The sequence below is a fragment of the Engraulis encrasicolus genome, chromosome 7 (assembly GCF_034702125.1).
Source record: "Engraulis encrasicolus isolate BLACKSEA-1 chromosome 7, IST_EnEncr_1.0, whole genome shotgun sequence".
Classification (NCBI taxonomy): Eukaryota; Metazoa; Chordata; class Actinopteri; order Clupeiformes; family Engraulidae; genus Engraulis; species Engraulis encrasicolus.
Window position 1 is genome coordinate 20,799,753 of NC_085863.1, and position 27,994 is coordinate 20,827,746.

The 27,994-nt window shown below is 43.6% G+C and overlaps 1 protein-coding gene across 1 annotated transcript; it reads right to left on the reverse strand.

Annotated features, from left to right (window-relative positions):
* Positions 1-80: 80 nt before the first annotated feature.
* On the reverse strand, positions 81-27,994 carry LOC134452021 (clustered mitochondria protein homolog). The gene is made up of 28 exons (XM_063202403.1): positions 27,751-27,994; positions 25,701-25,888; positions 24,213-24,384; positions 22,800-22,943; positions 20,774-20,895; positions 19,651-19,805; positions 18,689-18,814; positions 18,032-18,179; positions 17,551-17,643; positions 17,020-17,184; positions 15,457-15,686; positions 14,715-15,017; positions 13,191-13,375; positions 12,899-12,997; positions 12,336-12,436; positions 11,886-12,038; positions 11,437-11,499; positions 10,488-10,744; positions 10,066-10,150; positions 9,527-9,680; positions 8,275-8,414; positions 7,901-7,981; positions 7,151-7,276; positions 5,045-5,166; positions 4,242-4,335; positions 3,053-3,187; positions 2,526-2,599; positions 81-1,371 (listed from the first exon to the last, which is right to left on the reverse strand). Exons 1-28 carry the CDS (start codon positions 27,959-27,961, stop codon positions 1,299-1,301), a joined length of 3,999 nt encoding a protein of 1,332 aa, XP_063058473.1. The 5' UTR covers positions 27,962-27,994; the 3' UTR covers positions 81-1,298.

The window sequence follows — 27,994 nt, forward strand, 5'->3', positions numbered from 1 at the left end:
GGTTATGCTGAAAAACACATTATCCTTAAGACGCTTAATTCTACTCCGACTGCTTGAAATACTGAACACCACACAGCAGGGAATAATTACAAATTTATTTGGTCATCCTTTTACTTTTTAATCAAGCCAGTACATTACTTGCATAATCTGTCAGTTAACCAACTTACTCTCAACAGGAAACTAAGTTAGAACATGAACATACAAAAAGCAAGAGCAGCATATTGATTTTTAACAGGTCTGTTCAGTACTGTGTAACAAGTCAAGCAACCACTTTCATATTTTAATACATATCCACTCAAACACCTGACACACATCATGTTTGCAGCAATAGTAATAGTAATTGTTAGAGGACAAAACATTCAAAGTGCAACTTTTATAAATTCAAAGTCATTATCCTTAAATCAGTCTTGGCGCTCACAAATTCTGAATACTGAACAGCATGTCACAGTCATTTTCCGACAGCTCATATTTTCAAGAACAATCCACCAAAATTGTAAAGTTCAAAGACTTTCCAGGGGGTAGGTCTTAGAAAGCACAATCTCATCTTACATACATCCATGAAAACAGTAAATGTCAATCAGATATTATGTCATGATCACATTTAACTAATAACAATGGGAATGTAAACTGAGTTTATTGGTTTTTTTTAAATAATCAATGATGTTCCAGAAATCATTCAGCTATTTCAAACTCATTAATGTAGACATTTCAAGTTTTTTTTCTTTTGGGATGTTTTTTTTTGTCTTTCTGAGATATAAATGATTAGGAAACAGGAGTTTGATCTTTAATTATTAAGCAAGCTGTTATCCTATTCTCAACATAAGGCCTGCTGGATTCCTAATGATATGTTTTATGTACTGCATTCTCCATGTTTACTGAACACACTTGGGAAATGTAAAACCTGAACTGTAAAAAAAAACAAAGAACAAAAACAAGGTCAATAGACCTACGTCGTGTGCAACCCCTCCAAAAACTGTTTCCAACAGACAAACAGGACCGTCTGACAGGTAAAGTGATGGGCTAAATGGATTCATTAGTTACTATCTAGTTCCACATATTCCAAGTGACTTTACCTGTCCAATTCACCCATGTGATCGACTGGTTGAATGATCATCTGGTTGAATTGGACAGAAAATGTAGCACTGGATTGTAAACTAATTAATCCGTTTTGCCCATCAGTACGTATGGAATTGCTGTTGCGGCTAAAAATCAAGATGAAATCCTCCTCCCTTCCCAGCGGTTAGTGAGCAGTAACTCAAAGTTCTCCCTCCAGACCTGTAGGGGGCACAGGTGGTCATCTACTCTTGAGTCCTGGCAGCCAGTGACTGGGTTTTCAGGGCCTGGGTCCTCAGATTCTCCAGGTCTTTGTTGCTGTGAAGAGTAAGCAAAGAAAGACAAAAATGTCATAGGTATGCTGCATTAATGATGGCGTTCGTGACGGCGCATTGCTGTGCAGTCTGCGCAGCACACATGAGCACTTTGCCATTTCAATGCATTTTTCGAACCAGAAGAATGCATCATAATTTCGCATTGTATATGCGCACTGTGCAGACTGTGCAGACTGTGCAGAAATGCGCCATTAGGAAAGCGGCCAATGACTCAAAGTAACACAGGTGACTCAAGGTGATGACACATACACACGGCAACTTTTGAGCAATGATGTCGGGCAACATGATTGACTCCTAATTATCTGGGGAAAATGTTCTACTTGTCCAAGTTCTGCTGATGAAAAGTGTTCAAGTGAAGGGGGCACCACATTTCCCCCACAAGTCCCCCACATTTGGGCTTGCATGCCCACGGGGACCCCGGTTCGAGTCCGGCCGGGGTAATTTCCCAGCCCTACCCCATATCTCTCTCCAATCTCCTCTCACACTATTCTGTCATAATAAAGGCCCATAAAGCCCCCAAAACATACTAAAGAAAAGAAAAAGAAAAGTGTTCAAGTGATAAACAACAGTCCAAACTAAATATTTGCCCACCATCAGATATACTGTATTTCTCAAAGAAGATGCCTGGTTCCTCATCACAATAACACTCAGATGCTTGTCGAATTGCAGCTTGTCGAATTGCAGCCTTCAAGAAGCAACTAAAGACTTAGTCTTGCTGCCTCTGGGAGACCGTTAAACCACTTGTTCTCCGTTGTGGTACCCAAGTGGTGGAACGGTCTCCCAGAGGCAAAAAGACTAAGCACATCTCTTGCAGCCTTCAAGAAACAACTAAAGACCTTCCTCTTTCGAGAGAATCTACTATACTAATGCTTGAGCTGGCCTTGCCCCAGGGCAGACTCTTGACATGATGTTTAGTTTAGTTTAGTTTGTGTGTGTGTGTACTCGTCATTTACTCTTTATAAAAAATAAAAACGAACCCCTCTTTGCAACTGCACTTGTTGTTCTGTATATCTCCTGTGCACTTTGTATTTGCTTGTGATGTTGATTATGTCCTCTTTTGAAAGTCGCTTTGGTTATAAAGCGTCTGCCAAATGCAATGAAATGTAATGTAATGTATTGAAACAGTGAAGCTCATACCTGAGAGGGATCAGAACAACTCCACTTATTAGGTTAAGCTGCTCAAGGGTCCATAGGTGGCTTGGAGGCTCAAACTGCCAACACACAAAATGTAAACACATGCAGTTTAAACGACAGGTTCTGTCCTGTGTTATGGAGATCTCGCATAGAGGAAATGCTTTAGAGTCACATCTATGAATAAGCTAGTATGCACTTTAACTATGTCTAAAGTGCACCAATACCATTCCTAAACATTCCTAACAACTGTATTTTATATTGTTGATATGGCTAAATAAAACTTGAATTTAAACTTGATGTCTAGACTATGATTCTCAATCATGTGCACAGGCAGACAGAGAGACAGTCAGAAATGCTCACACACGCTCACACACGCTCACACACACACACGCGCGCACACACACACACACACACACACACACACACACACACACACACACACACACACACACACACACACACACACACAGTGGGGTGGGGGTTACAGTCATAATTCTGAAACATCTGTGGGAGGAGGAGACCATACATACATTGAATGGGGCGATGCCGGCGTCGTGTCCCGCCTGGTAGATGATGTTCATGGTGCGCTGCAGAGTGACGGCCTGCTGAGTCAGCTGCTTCAGGTACTCCGAGCTCTCCTGGGTCTTATCATGCTGCTCCCCCAACTGCAGATGAGACACACATGGAACCCACCATCATATATCATACAACACTTACATACATACACGACAAACTGCTTCAGGTACTCCGAGCTCTCCTGCATCTTATCATGCTGCTCCCCCAACTGCAGATGAGACACACATGGAACCCACCAGCATAGATCCTACAACACTTACAGTATGCCTCTTTTCCACTGCCAGTTTTCTAGTAGGCCTACAGCTCGACAGAGCACGACTCAGCCGCCACTTTTTGCTTTTCAAATAAACACAACACAGCTCAATCGCAAAGCAAAAAGGGGTGGCCAAGTCGGGCTGTGTCGAGCAGTAGGCCTACCAGAAAACCGGCAGTGGAAAAGAGGCATTAGATACATGACAAACTGCTTCAGATGCTCCAAGCTTCCCTTGGTCATTTCATGCTGGTCCCCTTGCTGCAACACTGAACAACATCCATTGTAGACAGGAAACTCATTATCAAGTATCATACAACACTTAAAACATATGGAAAACTGAAAGCCAATTAAGGGGTCCAAAATAGAATAGGGAATTATAGACACACAGGTGTATTGGCATGGAATATGAACTCTGGGTACAGTATGTTTGAGACATGCAAAATGTACTACTGCATGTTGGCTGTAAACATTATATTGGGTTGTTGCATTTCAAACATTACTCTTGCTGGTTATGTGCTGTAGATTAGCGTTTCTCAACGGGGCCTCTGAAGCCCTCCAGGGGGCATTGGGGGGAAGGCCGCTGACAGCTTTGCCTGGGCCCATGACAAAGTCATCTGAAAGGGCCCCCCAGCCCAATAGATACAATGTAATGAGGACCCAATTCTGGGCCTCCTCTCTCCCTGGGCCCGGGACAAAAGACCCCTTTGTCCCCCCCTGTCAGCACCCCTAGTTGGGGGCGTTGAGAAGGATACAGCTGTGAGGCGATAGTGCTTAGTTGCCATTGCAATAGCACCAGACGATTCTTTTAAACTCAGTACAGTAGTAGTATATCGCTTGGTCTTCCCTGTAATTCAGATGTCAATATCATGTCAATGATGTCGAACACTCACATGTTTTTTGTATGCTGTGTAGCATTCTTTCTCGTGTTGTAGGGCTGAGCGGAACTCCCCCCTGCTCTCGTTGGCTTTGGCCATGAGGTGATTGCTACAGGGAGGAGATGAGATGAGAGAATCAGACACCAACACAGGTAGCGTTATTCAACAGCGCTTGCCAATAACGGACCAGAGTCAAAATAGAACGTAGAGAATACACACACACATTAATTTAAATGTACTGGGTATTGGACTAGGTTAAGCAAACAGGTTATAAAAGTTTGTGACACAAAGCTACATTTCCTAGGACAAAGTAGTAAAGTTATTCAGAGTAAGTGGTAAAAAAAAGTAGTGAAACACCTGCCATGTGCTTTTAACACAGGTGGTTTTACTAATTAGCTCAACAAAGGCTCTTTTCCACTACCGGTGTTCTGGTAGGCCTACAGCTTGACACAGCGCGACTCGGCCGCCACTTTTTGGTTTTCGATAGGGAGCTCAATCGTAAACCAAAAAGTGTCATGTATCTAATGCCTCTTTTCCACTGCCGGTTTTCTGGTAGGCCTACAGCTCGACACAGCGCGACTTGGCCACCCCTTTTTGCTTTGCGATTGAGCTGTGTTGTGTTTATTTGAAAAGCAAAAAGTGGCGGCTGAGTCGCGCTCTGTCGAGCTGTAGGCCTACCAGAAAACAAAAAAACCAACAGCAGGAGTGAATCCGCAACAAATATAGGACCATTTACTTTTTGAACACTGGTCGTCCAACACTGCGGAAAGGTAGAACTACACTGTAAATGAGGGTTGGGTGGAGGGCTCTCTCTTTACCTGTGTGCTACTTTCAGTGAGGAGGGTCCATGGTATTTGATGTTGATGGAGAGAGCGTTTTCCAGATAGCGCAGGGAGAGAGTGTACTCTGATAATGCGTGCAACACCAGCCCGATTTTACTCTGCACAGGAAGAAGAAGAGATGGAGATGGAAATGCTGTTTAATTGGAATAATTGGTGTACAAACAGCAACTGTGGTTAAAACAATATGGAATAGACCGAACACTAGACTGAAAGTCACTGCAAACATTTAATTTTGTAAAAACAAGAGACCCTGCTGAGTTGTTCAGATTTCATTAAAATGTTTGCATGCAAGTCAAAGGGAGACTGCCTTTCATATTGAAAGTAAACCACTGTTCCAAAAGTAAAGATAAAAATGCCAGCTTTGACACACAGCGATGTATTATAAGACATCAATGCCTCTGAATAATATACTTCTTTAACCTGAAAACACCAGCTTTGTTTGAAAACACATTTCCTTGCTACTGTTGACTATTTCAATGAACATTTGATTTAAACGTGTGTGGACTTCAAGCTATGAGCAGGAGAGGACATGTCATATTTTGCTTTCAGTATGCTTCTATGCATAATACATGAAGTAGGATGTGTGTTTTCTTTGAAGATGCCAGCAGGAGGTGTGTACTAGAACAGGTTCCTCTTGCCATCTGTGTGTGCCATTACCAGGGTTGTGTGTGTGTGTGTGTGTGTGTGTGTGTGTGTGTGTGTGTGTGTGTGTGTGTGTGTGTGTGTGTGTGTGTGTGTGTGTGTGTGTGTGTGCGTGTGCGTGCGTGCGTGCGTGTGTGTGTCATCACCAGGGCTGTGGGTGTGGGGTGGAGAGAGTTCCCTATCACTTTCTTTTAATTAGTTTACTGGTGAGGTTGCCAGCCCTTCGGCCCTTTTGCAGATAACCCAGAATTACAGTACACAGATATTTAAAAGATGTTTTTCAAAGAATTATGCCTCCTGCACGTCAACTGGAGAGGCATGCTCTCCCATTCATTCTTCGGTAGTCTGTCCGTCTGTGCACGGCGTGCGGCTGAGAGTTTGTATGTGCATCGCTGTGCACATGCATATGACATATGTGCACGTTTTTTTGCCTGCACGATAACTTTAGACAGAATTTGACCAAATGTTGTCTGCAAACACTCTAGTCTACTGTATACTACAGTAGGTCCATGAACTGATTAAATTCTGGAAGCCAAGCCTTTCAAGATGGCCTACATCCAAGATGGCCACGAAAGCATCAGAAGCTTTGGCATTGAGTTCCATTTGTTCGCATTACAGGTTTTACAAGACCCGTAAATGGGCTTCTTCACTGCTATACCAACACATCCAACTCTTGTTATTATTACATTGTTATTACATCACACTCAGCTGAAGCGTTTTATCCAAAGAGACTTACAAATATTACAGGGTATTGATTACAGTCCCTGGAAAAATGTGGGGTTAGGTGCCTTGCTCAAGGGCACTTCAGCCATGGATGGAGATGTAAGGGAGAGATAAGGGCAGGATTCGAACCTGCAACACTGTGATCTACAGTTCAACTCCCTAACCATTACACCACGGCTGCCCACAGTTGTTAGTGTTACAGTTAGGTGTACATAATCCATAAATGGGGTTCTGACTGCTGCTGTATACCAACACGGTAAGCTATCTTTATTGTTATATTTACAGTGCATATTTTATACTCCCGGATTTGACGTCTCTTCCTGCCCTTCTCTCCCACTGATGTCTATAGAGTATTATTGAGTATATAGAGTATATGGTATGTGTCTATTGGTGGTATGGCCTTTTGAGACAATATTTCTTTTAGAGACAAATAATTGTGCTAAACAATTCATAAACTTCTCCCCCTCCAGCAGCGTGAGTGGAGGGCCATAGAGAAGCACACAGTGGTGTTCTGCATGTGTGTCTAGGTAGCAAGTTTGGTCTGTACTCGCAATGGCTCAAGTGGAGGGGAATAGACAAATGACAAAAACATAGTTTCAACTCGATATTATGAAATTTGATGTTGTTTGACGGCAATATTGATATCATGATATGAATTCGATATACTGCACAGCCCGACTTTACAGTACTATTCCGATGTCTATGGCTGCTACTCACGTCTAGCAGGGCCATCTCTGGGTGGTCCTCCCCACACACCAGCAGGATTAGGTAGCGCGCTCGGTACAGCAGTCTCAGAGACGTGACAGGCTGGCCCCCTGCAAAACAGTACAGGCCCAGGTGCATCTGTACACAGAGGACATAGAGAATACATAGTCAATCTTCCTGTGTATGTACACGGGTGAAGCAGGGGGAAAATAGCAGTGAATATTTTAGTGTATTTACACGCAAGGGACAGAGACAGTACATGGTGAATCTTTTCACAACTGCACACAGGGGAAGCAGAGAGAATATAACAGTGAATCTTCAGGTATATCCATGTACAGGGGAATCAAACAGAGGGGATAGACAGCTGTGTGGTCATTGGGAATAAGTCGTGATTCTTCTGTTGTTTGTTTTTCTGCATACATTATCATAACATTACCTCTTTATTACCTGGCAAGACTGGGAATTTTACTACAAAAATAATGAGCCTGAACTTTTGTTTCACCATGCCTGGGTAACCTTTTATTGGCATGCTGTACTGTACATCTGAATGAGACTGAGATGAGACAAACTTTGGTAAACACCCTAACTGAAGTGCAATGTTAACACAATGCTGAATAAGCCCTGCATTGCACATCTATAAAGTAAAATAATTTTCAAAAACAGATTCTGTGTTCTATCCCAGAGGTGCCCAACAATGCAGTACTAATTATATGACAGAGCCATTGAAATGTCACATGTCAGTGATGAAAGTTTAAGACTCACATATTCTTGAACCGTTTGCGGATGTTCAATCCCCATGACTCTTTCGCTCATCAAGACAGCTTTCTGTTGGTGGTTCAATGCCTGGTATGGCAAAAGAACGAACACACACACACACACACACACACACACACACACACACACACACACACACACACACACACACACACACACACACACACACACACACACACACACACACACACACACACCTTTAGTGTACTTTACAGCCATCAAAAACATAACAAACTCAGTGTAGTATTTGGCGAATAAACTAAGTGATTTCTAGCCTAGAAATCTAGACGCCCCTACAGCTTTTTGCTGTACGGGTCTGGCTCGCTAGGCTAAGTGATTTCATGATTTGCGACTCCACTGACCTCAGCGTAGTCACCCAGGATGTAGTGTATTCTTCCCAGTAGTCTGAGGCAGGCACATATCTGTTCGTGCATCACCCCGTACACATTAGTGAAGAGACCCAGGGCCTGAGCTATCAGCTCTGATCCCTCTTTTAACAGTCCTGAAGAAAAAACACACAAAACTGTTCATATACAGTAAGACTCTTACACGTAACACACTACTCTGTATTGGTTAAGGGACATTTCAGAAGTTTTGCATAATGTTGTTGAGAGTTGAAGCACATTATGAATTTGTTGTCACAAGAAATGTGCCATATAAATAAAGCTGCCTTTGCTTGTCTGTTAAACATTTTCCTAATGCTATACATAATAATAATAAGGGTGTAAGATCATTATTAAAAATGTATCGAAGGGGCGCCATGGCACAGTGAGCTAAGGTACCATTCCATAAAGCCGGGGACCCAGGCTTGATTCCAACCCAAAGTAATTTCCCAATCTTTCCCCATCTCTCTCTAGAGAAAAGCTAGGAAGCTCAAAAGCAATTATTCTACGTAGCCCCATAATCCACGGTGTTCCACCAGTGGAACGCAGTAATAGTCACTGAAATGTTAACTAACATACTACACTACACTGCTACTCTACTATGACATAACCAGTGTTGGGAGGTAATGCATTACAAAAGTAATTAATTACAGTAATGCATTACTTTTTGCTGTTATGCATTAATGTAAGGCATTACAGGGCAAAAATCTGTAATACTTACCTAGTTTCAATGCAAAATAACGCAAGTTACAAATGCACTACAATGACCTTTAGTGATATTCAGTGTGGTGGGGTCAGAAAGAAGCTATTCCTGAGCCTGGTAGATTTTAGTCTGCTTGCTACCAAAAACACCTCCTGGGTTGGAGGTGAAAAAGTCGTGAGTCATGATTTTGATTCACACTGTAATAAATTGTCAGATCCATATTTAGGCCTACAGTTCTTTTGGTGAAAGTAACTACAGTAATGCAAAAGTAGTGTAATGCCTTACATTTTAAATATAGTAATATTGTAGTGTAAGGGATTATTTTGAAAAGACAGTAACATGTAATCAGTAATGCATTACCGTTTTTGAGTACCTTTCCCAACACTGGACATAACACAGTAATGCATTACGACTTGGTCATTGACATTCTGGTAACAGCAAATGTATAACACAGTGTCTTAACAGGTTAAGCAATTGTTTTGCAACTGGCCACTGTGCCACTCTAACTAATAGCCATGCAGCACTTACCCTCCTGCACTTTGGTCTGTCCGCTCTGGAAGAACAGCACAGCGTCGGAGGCGCAGGGGCGGATGTGTTTGACGACAGGGAACATGTTCAGGATGTCCTCCTCTGTGAAGGTCGGGCCGCGCTTGTTATCAAAGTTGTACTCCTTCAGTAGGACCTGGGCGGTGTGCAAAAACAAACACACAAACAAACAAATGAAAAAATCAGTTGAACAATTCATTGACTAATTCATAGCAGCGCTTTCATGCAGAAGGCACAAAGTAAGGTTATACCATGAACATAACATAAGGTTTTGCATGAAAGGGTTAATGCAGGCCACTAATACTGAAGGTCTGCAAGGTGCATGATGTGCATGTTGAAGGCCTACAATAACTATTTGCTTGATGTTACATGATGGGATTTGCTTGCCGTCTGCAGTTGCGGTTGATTGTCATGACAAAACATGGAGAAAAATCAAAGGAAAGAGGAGGTACGCATGGAGGAAAGAAGAAGAGAAAGAAGAGAAGATCGGGAAGAGTGCAAAGCTGAGAAGACCAACTCACCTGAATGCCTGTTTTAATGGCGATTTCTCTGAGCAGGGTGATCCTCTGGACGCCACACTTCTCCATTGCTTGCTCCACACTCTCACTACCATAGAGATAAGATCAGTTCATTAATACAGCCAGCAGGGGGCACTGCACTCTAAGATCTGGTGTTACACCATGCAACGACTGCACTGTAAAGGGCGACTGATTTTATCTTGGTGATAATACTTTGTTCGTGGCATTGAATCCCTGAACACATAGTAGTGATTATGTGTGATGTTTGCAGGAATTGCCTTTTTCCCTGTGCAAAGTATTGCTTATCTATCAGTCAAGGAACCTTTGGTGATCTCCATTCATGGATTATTTCTGTAGCTGACAGAGCAAATAATATTCAATAGAACAAGAAGATTTGTTTTTTTGTCAGTGAGACCTGCTCTTACCAGGATAGTGCATAGTGGTAGTACTCCTGTGCCTCTGCTGACACGCTCTTCCACAGCTCCCTGGAGGTGAGGCCGGACCAGGAGGAGCCGCTGCCTCCTCCCCCAGAGGAGGCCCCTGCTGCGGGGGGCCGGCCCTTGCGGCGTCGACTCCTGCGGCGCTCGGAGGTCTGGTTCCCCGTGGAGTCGGGAGAGGAGGAGCTGAGGAAACAGTTGAGGAAATGGGCAGCGGAGGCGGAGAGGGAGGACGGCTCCACAGCCTGAGGAGACAGACGCACACACGCACACACACATAAACACACACACATAAACACACACATAAACACACACACACACACACACACACACACACACACACACACACACACACACACACACACACGCACACACACACGCACACACGCACGCACACACACATAAACACACACACATAAACACACACATAAACACACACATGCACACACACACTGATTTAGTGAGAAGACAAGATGGATTTACACACATACTACACATGCAGGCTTACACACATATGCACATATGCACAGACAAACACACACACACACGCACACACACACACGCACGCACGCACGCACACACACTGACTTTGTGATTTATGCGTACATATAAAGACACTGTAATTAACAGGGGGAGTAACAACTCAGTGAGTTATGTGGATACCGATAGGCTTGATTTATGTGTTAAAGTGACCACTTGAAGAAAACAAATTGACAGGATGGGGGACATTACGTATTCATGAGTTCATGCTACCACATGGTATTTTGGGATTTTATTAGGATCCCCATTAGCTGATAGACACATCATACCACTCTTCCTGGGGTCCACACAGAACATAATATAAACAAGACACCAACATACAGTACAGGACCACATACTATAAAAAAAGAGGAAAAGAATAAATCATTTTCTCGGGAGTTTGAAGAGAAGCTTTTACCTGAAGGTATGTCCTGAACAAATGTTTGGTGCACCTGGCGATCAGCTCCGTTACTGCTATCCTCTGTAGAAAGACAACAAGACATTTCCCATCCATGAAGCATGACCTTCTATCAATGAAGGTGTACAAGTACTTTTCCACTTCAGGTTGGAGTCAACTTACTGGGATGCATTACACATTTAGGTAGTGAAGGGCATACAGTAATTATTACTAGGCATTAAAGTTTCTGCCATTTGGGATGCCTGTAACAGAAGTGCTTTCCATGATGGACTCATGGAAGTGTTTCTGTGAGTCCATCATGGATATCACTTCAGTGACCATAGCACGGAATTTTGGCAAAATCTACGAGAATAACACAGATTTCGTGTCCCAAAGGTCCATGTCCATTCCACTGAATTCTGTGAGGTCAGGCTGCATTACTCAGTGATGAAATATGTAGGGCAACTCACATGTACGTAGTCCAGCTTTTCCCGGTCAGGCATACTCTCCATAACCTCCAGCACCGTGCCCAGGTAACGCACGTTGATGCCATGGCGATGTAAGGCCTCGGTCAGGGTGGCGCCGTCCATTGGCAAGGTGGTGTGGTCCATGCAGCTCTTCACCTGCACAGTGCACAACCATTTGCTCCATGTGAATGTGGTCAACATTATGAAGGCGGTGGTAAGATGCAGGCAGAAAAGAGGTCAAGTGTGTGCATAGTAGTACTTCCATCGCCTTTTTGTTGTTTATATCGTGGCACAAAAATTGTTTGTTTTGTGCCACAATTTGAGTCATAATAAAAACCAAAAAAAATAAACAAATTACTGTTACAAACTGGATTGTGCATGGCTCCATGCCATAAGATGTGCACAACTACCTATATATCTGACCTAATTGCGGTGAAATGTGTCCATACGTACCAGTGCTGGGATCTGTGTGTTGACTAGGAAGGCTGCAGCCTCCAGGATCAGACCTCTCTGGGCCTGAAGCTCTCTAACATACTCCTCAGGAAACCGCACTGCTACGAAACACATGCATACAATAACAGTAAAATAAACCACAAGATATATTATATTATATTATATTATATTATATTATATTATATTATATTATATTATATTATATTATATTATAAAGATCTCTAGCATACTCAACAAGAAACCACACTGCGGCATAGGCCAGAACACACATACAACAATAATAAAATATAAAATAGTAACTATATCATTCTTTTTTTTTTACACGATTTTAACACTTTAATATTCATAACTGTACATACAATATATCATATGCCATCAATGACACACTGAGACTATCACAACACATATCAACATAAACTTATATACTGTACTATACAAGTATAAGATAAATATAAACTTACAACATAGACAGTTCCAGTACATACTCAAGTAAGTCCAAATATATTGTATTGTATCGCTACCCACACTAAAAAAGGATTGCAAATACAGAACAACGGACCCACCTGAGCAGAAGGCATTGGGGTTGAAACGGATGTCAAACGACGTGCTGCTAATGGATCCCACAGCTTTACAAGCCTCAGCAACCACATCCTCTCGACAACCTTCAAGGAATTAAAATGAAATCACCGCAGACTGACAACAACACTGTACCAAATCTGTCAAATTCAACATTTTACATCAACTGTACAATGATCATCACCAGCTAATATTGACGCTGGTTGCCTACGAATTTAAGGTATGTATGTTTGCAAGAACTATCTTATTTATAAACTAAGCACACTAGCAAACACGTACCTGAACCAGTTGTTTGCACCTTTACGACAGCGTTTGTTGATTCGCCGTCTGATTTACCCTCTTGGTCAGAGTCGTCCATGACGAGGGCCTTCTTCTCAGCCTCCAGATCATCCTCCACTTCCTCTATGGTCGCTGACGTGGGGGGTACATTTCGCCTGTTCACCATCTCCAAGAAGCGGTAATACCTAGAGCACATTGGGGTCATTAAGGTGCAGTTTAACTTGTAATAAATCACTATTTGTCATGAGCACTCTCTCCCCTGGGTAACAACCTTAATTGCATTCAATTCTCTGCCACTCTGCTCACTCTCTCCCTACTCTGCCTAACGAGCTCCACCTGGCTCCGCCCTGCTCTGCTCTTGCTACCTGGCCAGCTGCGCTGCATTTCCCACTCACCTTCCTCACCTTTCCCCACTCTGCTCTAATTACTCTGCCAGCTGCACTGCATTTCTCCACTAACCTCTCCCAGTATATATAGCCCTGTTTTTCAGCCAAGCCCTGTCAGATCGTCTTCATACCTGGACCAGTAACCTGCCTGTCTGTCTACCCTCTGACTCCTACCTGTGATTCCGATCCGTTCTTGACTGCCTCCCTGTTCTACTGCCCCGGCTATCCCGACCTGCCTTCTGGATCTCGACTACTCTCCAATCTTCAGCCCCTCCGGTAACTCGATTCTGCCTTCTGTCTCTCACCACGATTATTGCCCAGCCCTGGTCTGTACTACTGCCTGCCATTCATATTGCTGTTGTGTGTGTGTTCCCCCAGGTCTCCGACCACCAGACGAGCGAGCCCAGACGCTTCACCACCCTCAGTCCGATACGCCGCTCGATCACTGGGGGACACACACACTAGGCACTTTGGACTGGAAACCCCCGGACACTTGGTGACCCCCGGAGCCCAGGTAACCCACAGGACCCTGAAGAACCCCTGAGCCCCAAGCACCCCTGGAACCCCTGACACCCCTGGCACTCCTAGCACCCCTGGAACCGGCACCTCCGAAGACCTCTAGATACACTCACTCCTCTTCCCCCCCTGAACCCCTTCAATAAACAACTCTGAATTTTAACTTGCGCTCTTGGGTCGTCTTCTGTCCCTGACACTATTGGCACTGACTCTATTCTTTACAGTCAAGGGCGTGCTCAAATTCTGGTATAGTGGCCCTACACTGGTGAGCGGGGTTCAAATCTGGCCTGGGTCATGTGCCAACCCCCCCCCCCCTCTCTCCACTCATTTCCTGTCCCTCTGTCACTGTCTCAAATAAAGTCAACAGATAAAGTAGAAAAAGTGCAGTCTTTTTCAACCCAAACTGATTCCTGTCTTGACTATACTTGCCTTGTGATTTGTCTTTGAATAGAAGCATTATGTAACATATAGATATATTTACTAATATACTCCTCACCTGTGGTCTATGAAGACTTAGTACAGTATTATAATGACCTCTGTATAGAAGGAGGGTGTTTTACTAGAATAGACACCTGTACTCTATGAAGTGCTAGTATATTCATTTTACTAGTATACACCTCACCTGTGCTCTATGAAGTGCTCCACCAGTTCCTGCCTCAGGCACACGAGCCGATGCTGGTGTTGCCGTGGAAACCCATACTTCTGGCACTCCACAGGAAGCTCCGCCTCCGGGCAGGCCGGCAGGAAGTTGAGGTCTGGAGGGAAGGCGCGGATCAGGTCCAGGACGTAGAGGCGCCTGTCGTTACCCACGATGCCTTTGCACTCCACGCCAGAGCACAGCTCCACACGCTCATCCTTCTCGTTCAGGATGGGGTGACGCAGTGTCCTCATGTGCCTGCTCGTCTTGTCCAGAAGCTCCACAAACCTTTGGAACAGGTGGCGAAATGAGGAAAATTTCATTTTATTCTTACTGTAATTGAAGTAATGACACTGCAATTTGGTATTAAATGCTGATTGAAAGTACCAATAGAAGCAAGATTTCCATCTTGTGGTAGATCATAGATGTTATAGAAGTAATAACATTTCATAAAAGTTGTGTTCTTGTGATGAAGTGGCAATCACTAAAGTTCTGGGTGTGTGCTGACTGTCATGTCAACGAGCCTGGCTCTTTGCCATAGTGGTCAGAGTCCCAGTATGGTACCCCAGACGGTTCGGGTTCCAGTTCCGTTGGGGCAGCTCTACTCTCCTTCACCACAGTTCTATATTTCTGCTAATTATCTACTTACATGTGTATTATTGTATAGTTACTGAAATATGTTTTTTTGTCAGATGTTTAATCAATTGATATTTGCACTGAGTCATACCTCTCATCTCCGCTGATGGTCTTGCCGAAGTCGATGGATCCGTAGACGACGCTCTGCTCCTGATCCTTGTCCAGCAGACCGGGCACGATGGTCTGGGCCGTCACACGGTAGCCTCGGTAGTCCACCACCACCGTGCCCAGCGTGTACATCCCCTCCGCATCTAAAAAGGTGTAGGCCTGCACGCCCCGAAGGTCGTTAGCTGGGGCCGCGAAGGCTGCAGCATCGGCACCCTGAGGGGGAGAATATTTTGATTTTAACGTCATGATAATAAGTGTATAATAAGAATAAGTATCTGTAAATAATTGATGGTGAAAATGCTGTTAAAATTGCTATGGATGATCTTGAAAGGACACAGAAAAGGGATCATGTCATCAGTGTTTTCACAGCAACCTTACATACATTGGTCCATGACATCCAAATCTAACACTGTGCGGTCCAGTTCTCGATTCTGACTGGCTGATAGCCGTGGTAAATCGGACGTAAACCCACACCTTCCAAATGAAGATTCTCTTCGCGTCTAAGTTAGACCCGGCGCATCTACGTTGGTAATGGGAATATGTTGCAGTTGGGGTAGGGAGTCTGCAAGAAGAGCACATCTTTGCGCCATCTGTGGTTGGGGGTATCAGTGTGTTTGCAAAGACGTTTCATTCCTGCAGTGTTTATCGCCCCTTGCTGAGTTTTTGTAGCAAAGTGTACCTGGAAGCGCGATGAACGCACGCACGCCCTTTAGTGGTCGCCAGGGTAACCAATCACTTCCTCAACTTGTCAACTGAATGACGTAGGGAAAATTAATTGTTATTAAAGTGTTTTGAAAGGAATTTGATCAGCGATTAAGTGCAACAGTGTTAGATAAACAATAAGCCACTTGAGCCCGTGGGTTGTGCTCTATTTACCATACCATTTCCACCAGGGAATGTTTACGGCACTCCCCTTACCCGTGGTAAATCGAGCACAACTCACAGCCTCTTGTGGCTTATTGCTTAAATAACAAATACCAAACACAGGTTATAACAAGGTTTTGTCCGATGGGGATTTATTATGCTAGTATTACTGGAGGGACTATAAGCTCAGCGTATCTGCTGCAACTAATGGTCCTTCAAATCCAAGCCCAGGCTGATGAAGATGCTGTTTCAGACGAAAAGGTGCATGTGTGGCACACTAGGTAGGTAGGCCAAAGTACAGTAACTAACTTGAAAATGTTACATAGTGTGCCTCTAAGTTACTGAACAGTAGTGGAGGTTATAGGGGCGAATCTAGCCTTCTTGGGGCCCTCAACTCATTTGAAGTCAAGTCAAAGTCATTATACTGTATAGACACAGAACTCTGTATTATGATGCAATTTAAGTATTTTGTCTCATATACCTGTAGCTCTTCAATTACTTTACATACGGTAAGTGACAAAACTAAGATCAAGCCTACTTTTTTGCGTGTGTTTTTACCACGACTGGTGCGACAATTGGGGCCCCCTTTGGAGGCCAGATTTGGTTGGGACCCTAGGCTATTGCCTAAGTTTGCCTAATGGAAAGTCCGCCTCTGAGAGGTTATAATCCCAGCCCAGCGCACCTGCTGCAGGTAGTGGTCCTTGACATCGAAGCCCAGGCTGAAGAAGATGCTGTTCCAGATGAACATGTGCATGTGCGGCTCGTCTCCGGGGTTCAGAGGCATCACGTTGCCGTCCACCACCGCCATCGCACCTTGGGTTGCCGTGGCAACGAAGTCACAGTTGGTCTGTGGACAGGGAAAGAGATGGGGGCGTTTGAAAAGGCACCACAAAGAGGAGAGAACATAACCACCAGAAGGCTTAACAGACAGAAGGTCAGACAGAGGGATAGATAGGCTCAAAAAACACAAAAACAGACTGAGAGGCACACAAACAGACAATCAGAGAAACACGTGAGAAACACTCAAGAAACACTCAAACTTCATCCAGTTCAGTTTTCTCTTTTGTGGTATTCGGTGTTATTAAAACACCACAGTCTAAATGTCTAATATAAGACCAGTGAAAAGGCTGACATAAACAAAAATGACATAATAGCCATTTGGTCGCCATATTTGATGTGAAGCGTAAGGACAGCACAGCTGTGAGCTGATTACCTTGAACACAGCCCTCTCCCTCAGCAGACGCTCTGCAAGGTTCTTCCGGGGGAGCTCCTTGCCAGACTGAAGCTCCTCGTTCCAGTCCCGAGTCTATAATTACAATTAATCATGATTAATGAATATTTCTTTTTTTCAACTACTATTACTACAACTTCTACCACTACTATACGACTACCTCTACTACTATAATTATACATTATAATAGAAATAATAATCATCATTCTCATCATCACCACCATCATAACAACAAACTGTATTTAACAGATCATAAGATAAGAATCAAAGTGCTTCATCATCAGCATGTCAGAAAAACACAAGACAGCATTTGCAGCATTTATTATTTAATGACTGTAATATCACTTTATCATCAAATTAATTTGACATTAGACTACACCCGCTGGTGTGCGTGCTAGAGTATCTGAGGGTGTGTGGAGGGTGGAAGGTGTAAGGGCCGGGGGGAGGGCATGCTGCTCCTCACCTGCCCAGGAAGGTGCTCCTCGTAGCCCATACGAGAGGTCTGGGCGTCCTCTGCTCTGACCGAGTCTAGCGCGTGGTCCACCTTAGGAGCCGCCCAGCTGTAGAGCTGGAAGGGGGTCTCCATTCTCTCAAAGGGATGCCTGTGGACCCTGAACAACACACAAACAAATACAAGCACAATTATTGCCACATAAAAAGTGTACAGTATAGAATAGACTGAGTAATAATATAGCCTACAGTGTTGATATAGAGTATGATATAGAGTAGTGTTTAAATTAAATTCTCTGGAGAACAGCTCTGTCTCCGTCTTCTATAAAGTGAGACATTGACCACTGTAAAAGATGAGGGAAACCTCCTCCACGCAGAAGCAAACTTAACCCATGAATAAACAATAGGTTCAACACATCAATTTGCGATGCATTTGTAAATTGAAATACGTTCCATTAGAACACAACGGAAAGTGATTGACAGACACCACACACATACCATTTTTTTTATTTTCCAATAAATGTTGGTCTGAGGTACATTTTGTGTTCATGTCTTGCAAAGTGATTAGATAGCTTTAAGGAACGGCAAGGTTTGAGCAGGGAATGGCTAGACCAGAGACGGCCTATTGTGTTAGAACTAAGAAAATCTTTGGCGAGAAAACCGTCCATACCTCTTCTTGAGCAAGGCGTTGAAGGACTTCCTGAAGGAGGGGCTGATGTGACTCAGCAGGTCCACCAGGTCATGGCTAAGGACACTGGGGTTCGATGGCTTTGGGTTGAAGCTGTAACTCGTTGACCTTGAACAAAAAACAACAAATGGCACTCACAGATGAGAGGCAAAGCATACACATACATAAATGTTATTGTCAGCAAAGTAATAAGTTATGGTCAACACCTACCTTTTGTTATTGCTTTGCTACAAACTTTTGTAATTGCTTTGCTTTTTTGCATGCAAATTATCTAATTCTAAATTATAATTTACCATAAGGCTCAAGCTCATCAACCATTCACTGCGTTAATTTTAAATTAAGTGCGTCAGAACTACTGATTTAATCTGCTTATTCCAAATGATCTATTGCACTAACATGCAAATTAACTCCACATTGAAGTACATTCAGTTATGTCATGAGACTACCATTCATCAAACATTCACCACCATTTACAGAAGTCGATACACATGCATTACACACTACAGTCTTAAAAACAACAACAAGCAGAGCCAATGACAAAAGCTTGTAGAGTCTCACTCACATTGGTGCATAAAGTAGAAGTAGCCTACTCTTAATGGTGTAATTACAACCCTGTTACATGATCTTAAATCATTTATTTTAAAAAAGCAATTCCACTGTACCTAATGAGGTAGATACAATGTACAATAGCTACATTATGAGACAGATAGGCTACACTGTAAGAGTACCTCTACTTTTAAAAAACAAACATGAAATTGGAGTGCCTCTGGGTCTTTTTTCCTTGGTGCTCTTCAGTGTAGGTGCTCTCAAACTTGGTCAAGGTAGAAAAAAATATCTTATTTGGCATTGAAGCCAAATAAAAAGTTAAAAATTGTGAACTTGAGTGCCTCAGATTTTCTCTACCAGTACCTCTACTTTTACTTGAAACACCTCTGCTCACTCACTGGTTAAGGTAGAAGCCCCGAACGGAGGCAGTGATGCTGAAGTGGCGCTCCTCCATGGTCACCACGCTCAGGTACATCAGGTCGCCGTGCATCTTGCGGTTGCCGGGGGGAGGGTTCCAGTTGCTCATGGTCAGAGCCCGTAGGAACTCCAGTGGCTGCAAACAGATTCGCACGATGTCATGGGTGCACACAGATTTTAACACAGAAAGTGTACACAGAGTGCTTCTGATGCAGGTCTGAGTGACCCAATCATCAGTATGAAAAGTGAATAGTTAAGTTTAACCATAATTGTAGCTTGTGCGCTTTTTACACTCTCTAGGAGTGATTCCCCCTGAAACAGCGGTACCTGCAAAGAAACTTTTAAAGGTGTGGTGGCCACCTTTTTTTCCTTTTGTACAGAGAAAATTAAATAGAGTCATTGCAGCAACTGCAACATCTGAAAATGCTTGCTTTGTTTAGGTAAAAGAGGAAACTTGAGCTGTTGCCATGCTAGTTTGTCCTTGACCAATCAATCTTATGTGCTGGAGTGTGTTGAAGTGGGGAAGAAAGAGATTGAGTACCCAAAGACCCCAAAACACCCAACCTCAGATCTGAATGACTAGGAAAGATTACAGCACGGGCCTACCGGGCCCAGACCCAGGGGTCTAAGAACCAAACCAAGGAGGCCCTGAAGCCCATGCTGCTATATTTCCATTTCTATTCCATATTCACATTGCATTACATCACATCACATTGCAGTGCACATTGCAATCCATCACATTGCACTTTTAATAACGGTAGTTTCAAATGACAAACCCCCGAACCCTGAACAACATAGGTACTCTAATTTCTGAACCCAAAAACCCTCAATATGTTTGGAAACTAGCAAAACCATGGTAGGGGGGTGTCTGACCCAGGGAGACCCATGGAGTCATTATTCGTCCCTGACATGTATTGTACATTAACTCCACAGTTTTTTCGGTTGGCAGTGCCAACTAAATGAAATGGTCACTGTGGCAATGAAAACAGACAATGACATTGTCACTCAAACCACAGTGGTCTGAGTGACCATTTCATAAGTTCGTTTTCATCGCGATCTCAGATCACAATCGATTAACCATCCTGTGAGTCTCCATCAGCCTACCTTGTCATCCTCCTCGTCGGGCTGCAGGGGCAGGAGAGGACAGTCCTTGCTGCCCGGCATGGTGTAGTCTGGAGGCCCACTCGGCACCTGTCTCACCTCCTCACCTTTCCTCCTCACACGCTCTGCAACATCAGATGAAGAAGCACCAGGAAAAGTTCAGTAGTGCCCAAAGAAAAAAAACAGTATTGTCCATGCTCCTGTACCTCAATATCTGGTGCATACCTTGAAGATAGAAGTTGGACCACACTGCAGCATAGTTTTTTTAAAAAACACTTATTTCGTGCAGACACCTGACTGACGTTTCAGTGCTGCTACACCTTGGGTGTGTGCACAAAATAAATGTTCAAAGACTAAAATGCAATGTGAATGTGCTCCAGCTTCTATCATCAAGAGAATCATTTTTGTCACCTGCCCTAACCGGTGCCATATGGAGTCATGAGCCACTTAAACCATTTCTGCCATCAATGTCAATGAGGGGGTTCATTTTTATGGAATTGTGGGCCTCTCATATTTTTGTCCCCAGATCAAACCCGGGCCATGTGAAGCTCTGCGCTATCATTCCCACAAATAATATTAATGAGGAGTAGTCTGCATTGTAGTGGCAAGTCTTGCCCTCAATATATTTTCAGCATTCTTGTTTTTCTACGCAAAACTGAGAGTAAACTACATGGCTATCAAGAGTTACCCCACATGGAACATCGCCATCGGAAAAGCCTAAGCTATGTGCACCACGATCCCATTAACATTTAAATTAGCTTTTTGGATTGAGGTTTCATTGCTGCCCGCAACACCGTCTACAACCCCCGAGGTCATGCAACACACTAGGTAGCACACGCTGCTCGCACCATTCCACAAACAAGCGGTGGAATGTGTTCCAGATAAAATGCTAATGAGACCCGTGAGGTGTGCATTTTTGTTGTTGTTTTTGTCTGTATAGTGAGACAAGACATGCTGATTTCCTTCTACGAGATACCAGTACCCGATTTGTGTGGAAAAGGGGAAACAGAAAAACAAACAAACGATTTGGAGCTTTCACCAGTGAAAAGTACATAGAAGATATGCCAAGAAGGAATGATGAGCGTAATTACTTTAGCATATGAGGAGGGTAGAAGACCGTACTCAGACTGTTTGAATGTTGCTTGAATTACCTGAGGATCTGGATCTGGATCCAAGGCCAGAAAGGCATATTCATTTCTGCTGACTATATATAGACTTCATCCTGTCTTGGTTGTAAGAAGTCCACATTTCTCTCTCACTATATATAGAATCAGACCTGTCTTGGTTGTCAGGATTTCGCAAGTTATTCTACAAGGCCACGGTCTTTTAAAACGTGAGCTATCGATATAGCAATGATGTACTGTGTTATGTAATGCAGCTAATGATGAACAAAATACACAGTATATTGTACTGTAGGTCTCTTGGGTTCTGCAATTCCAAAAAAGTAATGCAGGAAAACAGAACAGGAGTCACACACGAGAGCTGAACGCAGCTCAGCAAATCAGGAAATCAGAAAGAAATCAGGATGTGCATCCCAATATTTTAAAACAAAAGGGCTTCATGCCTTTAGTTCTGACAGGACAGTGGAGGAGAGACAGGAAATGAGTGTGGAGAGAGATAGATATGGGGAAGGATTGGCAAATGACCCGGGTCGGAATCGAGCCCCGGTCGCCGGCGTAGCAACCCAGTGCCCCACCCTTCGGCCACGGCAGTAGCCTGATTATCATCGACTTTCAAATCTCTTCGAGACTTGGTCTGACCAAGAGCATAACAATTAATGTTCCCCGAATGGCATGGTTGACCCGCCTCCCTAGGTTTGCTACTGGTTGACTGGTTTCCGGCAAAGTGGGTGGAGTTCCCGATTTTTCAGGAGATCAGAAATTATATTTACATTGCTCTTGGCCTGACTAGAAGCAACGTCGAAGGCCTTTGCATTCCATTCTTGCCTGTGACGCCTTTTCTTTTGTTCCTAACCCACAATGTCTGTTGGCACCCCTATGTGGAGCAATTCCCATGTCCTCCGTCCTACCTCTGGTGTCTGTGTCTGTGAAGAGTCTGAGGAAGGAGAGAGACCTGCAGTCCACTCCGTTGTAGGCATCGGTGGGGTCCAGGCTTCTCAGGAGGCTGCGGATGTGGCGCAGGTGGATGCGCACCTCTCGTACCGTGTATGGCTCTGCAGGCACACACAAGGATTTAGTATTTCCCGATCATTAAAGGGATGTGCAGCATTAGAATAAATATACTGTTCTTCACAGAATTACACTAGTAGTATGATATTACATGGTTTACGTAATATCATACTAGTAGTGCTGTAATCAAAGATTCTCTATTCTAAATTATAAACCTGTAATTACATCTGTAAGAGTACTTCTACTTCTACTTCATACAACTATGTTTCTGCATTGTTGTGTAGTCTTGTAGAAAGGAGGACACACAGGATAAGTAATCAGAGTCTAAACACTTGCACCATACTAAAAATAATTCTGTGACCATTGCCAAGACATGTATCATGTTCCAAACCATCAGAACACTTAGGAGAACAGAAGTGTGTGTGTGCGTGCGTGCGTGCGTGCGTGCGTTGTGTGTGTGTGTGTGTGTTTGTGTGTGTGTGTGTGTGTGTGTGTGTGTGTGTGTGTGTGTGTGTGTTTGTGTGTGTATGTGTGTGTCTGCGTGCATGCGTGCATTTAATTCCCCAAGGTGTGTGAGCTCTTTCCACATGTACATGTCTGTTGGGAATGACTACACTGTTGTGGACTTGGTCCAATAAATCAGTACAACTGGTAAAAGAACAGGGGATGTCTCTCAAGGTTCACATAGGCTCTCACTGTAATATACATGGGTATGCATTCATGTATGCTCCCCCCTTAGGTGGGCCCTGTGCCCTGAGGCTCTGCCAATGATGCAAGTGTTTTCATGATGAAACCAAAATCAGTGAACCAATGACCTACACCTGCACACAGGGCCGGAGACAGCTTTGGCTGGGGCCGGGACAAAGATGTCTGAAAGGGCCCCAAACCCAACACATACAATGTAATGAGGATCGAACTCTGAACCCCCTCTCTCCCTGGGCCTGGACAAGACACTGTTTTGTTCCCACCTGTCGGCTTCCCTGCCCGCACAAGTGGTGTGTGTGTCTGTGCTTGTTCCTCAGACTGGTACCAGAGATTCTTTAAGTATATAGAGACATGCCAATGTAATAGGTTGCTATGGGCACCTAACATGACCAGGTTCCGGTCTGCCTAAAGGGGCGTGTCATAATACTCCTAGCATTGAATAGAACAGTCCTTAGGTCTGCCTAGGTCTGCCTAAAGGGGGATTTCCCCCCCCTCCCCCTTGCAATAATAGAACCCGGAAACAATGGGCCAATGGAACCTCTCTCTCTCTCTACTCTCTCTGCTGGTACAGTAGAACAGTAGAACCCACGATCATAACACGTACGTACCATCCACTATTTTGAGCACGCTGCCATCCTCCAGGCCGCTGACGGTCTTCATCTGGGAGAAGTTGTCGAGGGTGCTGCCCTCTAGCTGCAGGGAGAAGCAGGTGCGGGTGCAGGTCTCCTCATAGTCCATCAGCAGTTGCTTCAACTCCTGCACCATCGCCAGCGGAGACACCTGAGGGGGTCACAGTCAGGGGTCACACAGTGGCCACAGCCAGGGGTCACATAGGGGTCACACAAGAAGACACAGCAATAAAATGAGGAGGCACCTGAACAACGATAAGGATCAGGGTGCTGTTCGCTGCTCGTGTCCCTTTAACTATGGCTGTATGTCTTTTCTGAATGTGTACTGGCAACATCTCAACTACTACTTTAGACCAGACTGCAATTTTTGATGTTGAGGACATACCTGCCACGTCGCATGTGGACTATGTGGTCTAAACCTAGACCTTTCCCTTACCCTTACCGTGAGGAAAGTTATTCTGCCACAAGAGGGCGCCTTTGAGGCGCACATCACATTTTTTGGCATCAAGGTTGGGATGATACGCTGTAGCACATTGCTGTTGTGCTTTTTGACCATTATACTGTAAGTCTTCGATGTTGGGGATGTGCCGAAATAAATTCCTATCAACTGTGGTGACATGGCAATATACTGTATCTATTGAATCTTGAATCTTGAATCACAGCACACGTGTGAAATAACACTCCACAATGTACTGTGTTGGGTCTCACAAGTTGACACAAGACAGAAACACATGTTATAAACATGTATACATTTGCATTATACAGTTATGAACTTAACGAACTAGAATTGCCCAGGATCACATGTCAAATGTAGTGTTACTATTGATTGTTATTGAGAAACAACAATAATGATCACAGGAGGGTCACACAATAAGACATAACACAGCATGTTATGAGTTTGAAGTATATAGTTTGTATTGTAATTCAACTAACTAAAATTAATTACTATATTATGATGTCAAATATTTATAGAAGCAGTATTGTTCTTGATGTTGATTGAGAGAGAGTAATTCTACTCTTCAAATTCTGGTCTTAATAGATTGTTGGTTGTAAGAACATCTCCATCTGCTGTATATCCCACTAATTAATTACTTCACATAGTAATTGTATTGTAATCACGTTGCTATTAAATCCTGAACAACTGATACAAATCATACAGTTGCAGTCAGTGAGTTTTTACAGCAACTCCTACAGAGCAATACAATATTCCACAGAGTAGATATGCCATAGTAATTACATATGAGAAATCATCTTTATATCGATTAATAGCAGCTCCTTATACCTAAATGGTGCGGTCCAAATCTTTTTTTCTCTTTTTTGCAAAGCTTTTGGAGCAGGACTCATCGTGAAGCCACAACAATGGCCACTGAAAACTGATAACAGCAACAGTACTCCACCTCAAACTCATCCACACCCCTCCTTTTCTCAGAGGCCATTGGGTTCCTCCTCCCTAATAGGATTGCACACCTGAAAGTTGATTGGCTCAATGCCTGGTGCCAGGATTTTGACAGCGAATGCCGTGTCCTCGTTGAGGCCCACTTCGTCTATGCTGGCGTCACCGGGCTGCCCTGTGCCACTGTCCCCGTTCCACGGTGCCAAGGCCCCCTCTTCGCCCTCGCCGTGGAGCATGGGGCGCATCGAGTTGGCACAGTGCCCTGGCATGTCATGTGGGATTATGGGAGTGGAGGGATGGAGAGAGAGAGAGAGAGAGAGAGAGAGAGAGAGAGAGAGAGAGAGAAAGAGAGAGAGAGAGAGAGAGAGAGAGAGAGAGAGAGAGAGAGAGAGAGAGAGAGAGAGAGAGAGAGAGAGAGAGACAGACATGAGGAGGGTAATATTGATAAGATAACTCAAATAGTTTCGAACTTTATAGTGTTATAATATATTACTGTAACAATAAGAGATAATGCTTCCTCAAAGTGTTGTCTCTTTGAGCAGATGGGCCTGTTCACTCTTTGCTGAAAACACTCAACTACATCAGAACAGCATGGATATGACATTAGCGAATTACAGAGAGCCTTAAGTAACAGATTAAGACAGCCTTAAGTAACAGATTAAGACTTGGTAATTACAGTTTTGGAGACAGTAGGGTTATAACATAGGCTCTGCGCAAAGGGGTTAGAGAGAGAGAGAGAGAGAGAGAGAGAGAGAGAGAGAGAGAGAGAGAGAGAGAGAGAGAGAGAGAGAGAGAGAGAGAGAGAGAGATAAAGAGAGAGAGAGAGAGAGAGAGAGAGAGATAATGGTGTGATTGTAATTGTGCTCAGGAGGGTGGTTAATGCCTTTGTGTTTGCATGAGTATGTTCTGTGTGCTGCATGTGATTACATTATGTTACACTTGGGTAAATGCATTCATACAGAAAGAACTTACAATCGAGTAAACAAGTCATGCTCAGGCAACATACTGTAACAGCTAGGAGAGTGGACAATGTAGTGTGTTGAAAGTGATTGTATGTACGTTAGTGAGTTATGAACTGACATAGAATGATCGCTAAAGAATTTTTCAGGATTTTCTCAAATTTTGTATGTGTGTGTTACAATATTAAACCCCGTCCATGCAAAGTCTCTATTATGGGCTTACTGTTATAAAAATAACATTTCTGAATCAGTTAGTTAAATCTCTGGGTATGATATAGTTACACTTTTTCAGGAAACAGTGAGTGGGATCACAGACAATCCCATCTGTATGACAGGGCCACATGTAAATAGATAAAAAAAACATTTGGGTGTATTGCTGTAACGGATTAATAATTATTGAATTCTGAGGGGCCTATTAATAGGGACCATTTCACAGAAAGTAGTTTTGTAAGTGAGCTGTGAGTTGTAAAGTAGTTTTGTAAGTGAGTTGTGAGTTTTAAAGAAGTAATGTGCTCTTGGAACAACAGGGTTTTAAGGAGTTTCTCAAATGTGTGTGTTTTACAACCCTATAACTGTATACAGATTTATGTAGTGTATTGATTAGGGGTGGTACAGTTCACAAAATTCACGGTTCGGTTCATATCGCGGTGTCAAGGTCACGGTTTTCGGTTCTCTACGGTTCTTTTTTTTAGTTCATGATAAATGGTGCACTGGCTAATAGAATCGGACTTATCACTAAATATCCTACATATGGTTTGAATAGGCTTATAATGTGAAAATGGTGTGATTTTAATTGTGTCATCCTCTGATTTGGTCTTATACGCTAATGTTTTAATCAGAGAGACTGGATAAGATACTCCTAGAATCTCTGTTTTACATATTTTTCTGGGCAGAACATGAATTGCGGTTTGCAATGGATTGCACGGTTCGGTTCGGTATGTGTGTGAATTGTACGGTTTCGGTTTTCGGTGCGGTTTGTGCCATCCCTAGTATTGATGTAGTGAGTACTATATTGGACTGCTTTGCTGACATCATGGGTGCATTTCTGGAGAGCGTAGTTGTTAGCAGTTAGCAACTTCGGTAGTTGCCAATGGGAAATTGCATTGCAACCAACAAAATAGCTAACATAGTTAGCAACTACGCTTTCCAGAAATGCACCCCATACCTGTGATGGGTGGGGTGGCCAGGAATAGCCGGTCCACCATGAAGAGAGTCAGCTGTTCCCTCTGTTCCCTCTCCCGGAGCACCTCATCCTCCACACCCACATTCACATTCACAGGTATGAGCGCTTGATCCGCTGGCGAGGCCTGCCCCTCTGCCTCTCCCTCTGCCCGTCCGGTCACTTGCTCTTGACCTTGTTTCTTAAATAGGCCCATGGCCAGGCCGGCGGGTGATACCAGCTCCGCTAC